The sequence below is a fragment of the Hydra viridissima genome, unplaced genomic scaffold, assembly GCF_058129835.1.
Source record: "Hydra viridissima isolate aposymbiotic clone 2 unplaced genomic scaffold, HvirCarnegie_v1 scaffold_10, whole genome shotgun sequence".
Classification (NCBI taxonomy): domain Eukaryota; kingdom Metazoa; phylum Cnidaria; class Hydrozoa; order Anthoathecata; family Hydridae; genus Hydra; species Hydra viridissima.
This window is the reverse complement of record NW_028324309.1, coordinates 12241140-12247662: the sequence shown is the minus strand read 5'-3', so window position 1 is coordinate 12247662 and position 6523 is coordinate 12241140. Positions and strand designations below refer to the sequence as shown.

Sequence of the window (6523 nt, the reverse complement as noted above, 5' to 3'; positions counted from 1 at the left end):
AAACACAAAATTATTCACTTTAACGATTTGTAAATATATGTAAGATTAACAATTCTCAATATAATAATTAAATCCTTGGAAATATTTTTCGATAACAAAACCAATTTTCTCAAAAAAATCCAAAATATAAAAAGCAGTTTTTAAAATTATATATAAAAAATGAAGACTGCAACAGTCATTGTATTTAGCGGCATGCACTCAATAACATACTAATCCTATTCTACGGTTGCATAGAAACGCACGAATTTTTAAAGACACACAAAAGCGCTTAACGAAAGTTAAAGAGATTTTTTTTTAAACAACTTTGAAAAAAAAACTGAGTACACCTTAATTGCGAAGAAAAAATAAAAAAATTTAAAAAATGCGTAAATCTCTTTGTTTAAAACTTTTGATGCCGACGAGAAAAAGATTCAACTAATGGATAATTAACAGTATTTCTTTTATTTTCACAAGTTGCCCAAAAGATGTTGGTTATTTCAAAAGCCTGATAAGGAGTGCATTGGTTTACTTTGTAATTGTATATTAAGCCTTTTTGGCACTGCGCTGGGAAAGTTACTCCGTTCACACATATCCAATATTTCGTGCAATCGAAATTGTTCGGATATGTTCCCGTATTTCGATTTCCGCAAAAATCTAAAAAACAAGTTTATGAAAGTTTTAGTTCAAAATTATAAGTTTTCAAACATTCTTCGGGTGATGGGTCAGACATACTAAAAAAAAAATCTTACTGTTATTTGATGAACAACCACTGGTTTGGCACTTTTGTCTTGTTGGAGGAAAAGTGTTTTTAAATGTACTTTTGGTGGTTATCTTTGTAGGCCGATGAATTGGTGAAGGAGTCATTGTCAGCTTCTTTTCTGTTGCAACTTCAATGTATTTAAGGTTGGTTTTAGTAGACGTTATGGGAGACATAGTTGTTGTTAATGGTGAAACTTTGTTTTCGGTTTCGTTTGCTTTTGGTAAGCTCGACGGAACAAATTCAAAGTTACTTCCATTCATGTTTTTGTTTTCACCCAGCTTATTTAGTTTAAGATTCGGACTAGTTGGGTCAGTTTCCATCGAATACAGCGATCCAGGCTTTACTTTGATCGGATGAGGTGCGAAGCCCTCGCCGTTGTTAACCACTTGTACAACAACTTTATTTGGCTTTGTTTGATTTTTAGTTATTATTTTTTCAAAGTTAAATTCGCTTGGTTTTTTGCTGGTTACTTTTAAACTCTCATCGGGTTTACTTTTTGCTAGACTTTGATCTGTTTGCTTGTTTGAGGTTTTTTCGTTTTGATCTATTTGCTTGTTTGACATTTTGTCGTTTTGATTTTCAGAGAACTTAATGTGATCACTTTTTTGTTCTTTGCTTGTATTTCTCTTAATGTTACTGAATGTTAAATTATAAAGTTCAGTTATGCTTTGTTTCTCAGTTTCTTTTGAAGCTAGACTTGGTTTGTCAGTTTCTTTTGAAGTTAGACTTGGTTTGTCAATTTTTTCTTCTGTAAGCTTTGTTGGTGCTGGCTTTTTCGCCGCAGATTTCAATTTGTTTATTTTAGTTTCCACTATGTTTGGTTTTTCTAGAGTGCTTGAATTTTCTTTTTCTGAATTAAGGTGTTTTACTTCCGTCGAAGTTTGGCCATCAATCTTAAGTTTCGGGGGGATTGCTTCGTTTTCGACTGATTCTGGAGATTTTATTGGTTTCAAATCTTCTTTAAAGAAGTCTGGTTTCGATTTCTCACTTTTTCCTTCCGGCTTAATTTTACTTTCTTGTTTAAGTTTGGTTGGGTTTAAATTCTTAGCTGTGGACCAATCAGTCTTAGCTTCTGTTAAGATTTTATTTTGTTTATATTCAAGTGGGCTTAACGTTTCAACAGAAGACCCATTAGCGTTAGGTTCGGTTAAGTTTATCTTTTTTACTTTTGTTTCAGCAACTTTCTGTTCTGTTGCGACTTTACCATCAACTTTAGAACTGCTTGACACAATTTTTTCCCCCACAGATTCTTCATTTTTAGAATCAATTGAAACTTCGTTTTCAGGTTTAGCTTCGGTCGAGTTTACTTTCTTAGACATGGACTCAACAGCTTTAATTTCATCAGTTGAGCCAATCGCAATAAGTTCATCAACTTTTATTTCTTGAATTGTATTATTCCCTTTTTCCTGGCCTACTCGAGGATTATCTATTTCGGCTTCTTGATTAGTTTTAATGGGATTTTTGTTTCCTGATATATTATCAACCGGTCGAAAAGTATTTTCTTTAGACTCGATTGGTCTTTGTTTGACAGTTGTAGGGTTAGTATTGTTCCATTTTTGTTTAACATCCAAAGGATTTTTCTCTCCTGCTTTAACTTCGATTTTTGAGATTTCTTGAATTTTATCGCTTTCGTTTTCTTCAGCTTTATGTTCACTATTGGTATTATTTGGATTTTTATCGTTAAAGTTCTTACTTTTCGTATTTTTATTCTCGATATTAAATGTTATTTTGTTTGAATTTTCTTTTCCCTTTATTGGCGCATGTAAAGCTATGACATCAACTTCAGATAAAGTCAAATTTTCTGACTTTGTGTCAGACTGATCAATCGGAGAAATAATCACAACATTACTTGCAATGAGGTTCGGTATTTTTTTACTTTCTAAAGTGAATTTATCAGCGCTTTGTTTTCCCTGTTCACCCGCAGCTGAATTCAGGTAAACATTTTTAGAACTGCTCAGTTTTAGATTTTTAGAAACGGTCATAGCCTTCGTCGGGTGCTTTTTAGGTTGGGAGGTAAGGTTTGCAATAAACTCAACTCCGATAGAGTTTTTCTGTTTTTCTTTGTTTAGCTCTTCGACTTTCGTCTTGCTAAGGCTATTTTTAGTTTTGAAATCGGGCTTACCTGGTTTTTCTGTTTTTATCTTTTTTTTGTCGAATGAATTAGTTTTTAGTGAGTATGTTGAGCCTGCATTTTTAAGGTCTTTTTGTTCTGATGTAATCTCAGCAGGTTTTCGTTCTTCTGTTTTGTATTTAATATTGTTTTTTTCTTTATTTTCGAGCCATTTTCCATTATCTGCAAACTCCGCAAGATAATAGTAACTAGGTTTTAAATCTAGAGGGGAAGTAGCGTTCAGTTTATTTTCTGGCTCGTTCGAAGATATAGTTACGTAATCAGTTTTATCATTACGGCCATTGTTACTGAAGTTTTTATTTTCTTGTATTACTACAACTTTGTATAATCTATCAGCTGAAAAATCTGATGTATTTATATCCTTCATTTTGGCTTCAGAGGAGTTCGATTTTTCAGTAATTATTAAAGTTGATAATGGAGGAGAATATTCATTCGGATAAAAACCAACTGTTTTTGCGGTGCCATACTTTTTTGGAGTTTTAACGGCTTTTTGCTTTTCATTTTTACCGAAGCTTAAAAGTAATTCGTCAACTTTATGATTGATTGAGCCTAAATAATCGCTTTTTACACCGGATTCTGATTTGGTATCTGTATGTTCCGTTGATTCAGTACTTGATGAATAAAGGTTCATATCAGATTCCACGGAGTCGTGACTTTTTAACTTTGCTTCACGAGGTCCTTCTTGTCTGCCTGCTTTCAAGTCGAGATCTATTTGATCTTCCACTTTTTCACCTTTTTCATTTACTTTCTCTGATTTTGTTTTCGATAAGTTATTAGATTCACTTTTATACATACCTGAATTTAATTCAGATGCCTTAGAGAAATTTAAATTCGTTTCTTTTAAAGGTTTTTTTTCGTCTCTCGATTGTAATTCAAAATTATTTGAATTCTCTTGATTACTATTGGAAGTGTTTGTATCATCTTTACTCTTCAAAGCTTGATCCAATTTATCAGCTTCAACCTCAATAGATTTAAGATTGTATGGCTTTGATTCAGTAGACAAATTGATCACTTGCTCTTCTTCAGGGTATGATTTATCAGTCGATATTTTCCATTTTTCTCCAGAATCATCAATCTTTTTACCTTCGAGACTTGAGTATGATTTCAATTCGGCCTTGGATTCCGTTGGATTAAAGTCATCAGCTTTAGAATTGATAGAATTTTGGTTCGAAAATTTCGTTGGATTTAATATCTCGAGTTTTACTTCAATAGGACTTTCTAGTTTAGCAGCGACCGTATTATTATCACCAGAAAAAACAGTCTTGCTTTCGCTTACTTGCTTACTCATTAGATCCGTTGAATTTTGCGACAAATTAATTTCTCCATCTTTGTTAGTTATTGATGCTTGATCTTCTTTCTCTTCGCTGCTGTCAAAATGACAATACTCAGAGCTCCCACTAGAATCTAAACAAGTGTTTTTTGCTTCAAACAAGTCTCTTGGGTTTTGAAATTTTGAACTTTGTTGAAATTCAGCTAAAAAGTAATTTTTATTAAAATACAAATTAAATTAAATCATTTATAACATCAACAACACCAACAACACCAACAATAACATAATAATAATATCATAATATAATATAATATATTATAATAATAAATTTATAACATATTATAACATTAGTCCAAATGCTTTAAAGAAAGAAAAAATTACGTTTTGTATAGTTATCTTCCTTTTCGTAAGGTTTTCCATCAACACGAGTTATGAACTTTTGTTTGTTTTCACTATCGGTTGTCATGATTTTATTAAGACTGAAATACGAGTTTTCTGCTTTATAAAACTTCTTTTTTTTATCATTTTTCAATTTTTGTAGATTTTCATTAACTTTTTTTGTTTTTTTACTCTCTTTGTCTGTTTTCATTTTCTTTCTTTGGTGTAGAAGAAGTTCTTGTTTTTGAGCCAACAATTTCTTCTTTATTTCCAGTTGCTCCAATTTGAGTTTCTGCAGTTTTTTTTCCAAAATTTTTTTATGCACCTCTCGGAGCTTTACCTCTTCTAAAAGTTGCTGTTCTTCAAGCTCGTCTTGTTGTTTACTTTTTAGTTCTAAGAACTTTTCATCTTCGTCAAGTTTACGGGCATCAGTAACCTCTTCCTCAATCGACTTTTTTTTGTGGAGGTCATCCTGTAGATCGACTGTCACAATGTTATGTAAAATAAGTTCATCAGGTATTTTTGGATTACTCTCTTCTTGATTACTGTCAATTTGAACGATTCCGTCGTTTAAATCTTCTGAATCAATTAATGAACGATCTATGACGTCTGGAAGATTTAGCTTTGGTTGTTTTGAAAATGTTTTTTTTTGTATGGCGTCTGATGTTAACGTCTTAATATATTTTGAAGCTTTATCATACTCTAAAACGTTCATGTTCACTGTATTCTTGTTCACTGTATTCGTTGGGAAAAAAAAGTTGGCCGCTCCAAACCCGTTTAAATCTTTGTGAACTTTTAGCGCTCTTGTAGAACCGTTACTCAACAGATGACTTAAATGGTCTAATCTGAATTTAATGCTGCTGTTTGAAATAACTTTATTCGTCAATTTTTTATCCCGGGTGCGACTTTTATAAAATTTGTTTTTATTTGCTGTTTCAAAGTTTTTTGAGGCTACATGTATAAATGCAGGGCGATTGAAGCTTCGACTTCGAAGAATCGAGTCAGCCTTGTTGAACCCCGATACGAAGCCTCGTTGTCCTTCAACTCTTCCTCTGGGTAGAAGCAGTTTTTTATTTTCATTTTCCCCTTTATTGAAAGTTACCTGAAATCAAGCATAAAATTTAGTTAAAAAAAGTTAACGAATTCGAAAAAAAACCTGTCACATTTTTAAATCTATTGTGTACTACGCAGTTGAATGTGAACGCGCTCACACACGCATGTACAATATTTTAGTAAAGAAAATCAAATTTAAAATCTTACCGCTGCGGATTGAATGTGGGTGCTACAAATAAGCAATATCAGTATATATGCAAACATATTCTACACAAGTTAATTTTAGTCATCTCATTGCTGTAAAAAAACTTGCAACAAATCCTCGATATTGTATCCCTATTTGCTATGATTATTCATAATCTAATTTAATTTAATCAAATTTTAGATAAATTAATCATAATTCAGCAAAACTTTTAAAAATTTCATAAACACCGAAATAAAATTTAAATCGGCAGAAAACAAAATCTTTTAAGAAAGAGTACTTCGCCTTTGTTTGCGCTAACCAACCGTTACGCCCTGAAGAGCATTTGATGGTTACAATAGGTTTGGTATGCTTTTGGAAGTTCTGTTTAATTTTTAATTTGCATATTTGTTTTCCTTTTTTGAAATTTTTATCCCTGGTAAAGGAAAATAAAAGTAATTTTCAAATTTCAACAGAAACGGACTTAAACATGTTATTGCTCATTTTCTTAGTCTTTGTTAACAGTTATTCGATTGGCCTTTGTTAACAGTTATTCGATTGGCCTTTGTTAACAGTTATTCGATAAGTAAAACTGTGAACATCGCAACTCTATCACATACTTTTTTTTGTAATGATTACATACTCTCTAGTATTGGTCACATAAATAACAGTTCATTTTTAAACACTTAGTTTTATAGTAGAATTTTTGTTTATTAGAGATTAAATGTAAAAAAATGTCTCTTCGAAGAACATAAATGAGACTTTCATTTA

The 6523-nt window shown here is 31.8% G+C and overlaps 1 protein-coding gene across 1 annotated transcript; it reads right to left on the bottom strand.

Moving 5' to 3' along the window:
- Positions 1 to 18: 18 nt before the first annotated feature.
- Positions 19 to 6041, bottom strand: LOC149883151 (uncharacterized). The gene is made up of 4 exons (XM_090101220.1): positions 5779 to 6041; positions 4522 to 5620; positions 729 to 4343; positions 19 to 633 (listed from the first exon to the last, which is right to left on the bottom strand). The coding sequence occupies exons 1-4, from the start codon at positions 5833 to 5835 to the stop codon at positions 380 to 382; spliced, it is 5025 nt and encodes a 1674-aa protein (XP_089957346.1). The 5' UTR covers positions 5836 to 6041; the 3' UTR covers positions 19 to 379.
- Between the last annotated feature and the right edge of the window lie 482 nt (positions 6042 to 6523).

Coding starts and splice junctions, on each gene's coding strand:
- LOC149883151 (XM_090101220.1), bottom strand. CDS start 5,835: ATGTTTGCATATATACTGATATTGCTTATTTGTAGCACCCACATTCAA. Junction 5,621..5,778: donor CCCACATTCAATCCGCAGCG/GTAAGATTTTAA, acceptor GCTTGATTTCAG/GTAACTTTCAATAAAGGGGA. Junction 4,344..4,521: donor GGAAGATAACTATACAAAAC/GTAATTTTTTCT, acceptor ATTACTTTTTAG/CTGAATTTCAACAAAGTTCA.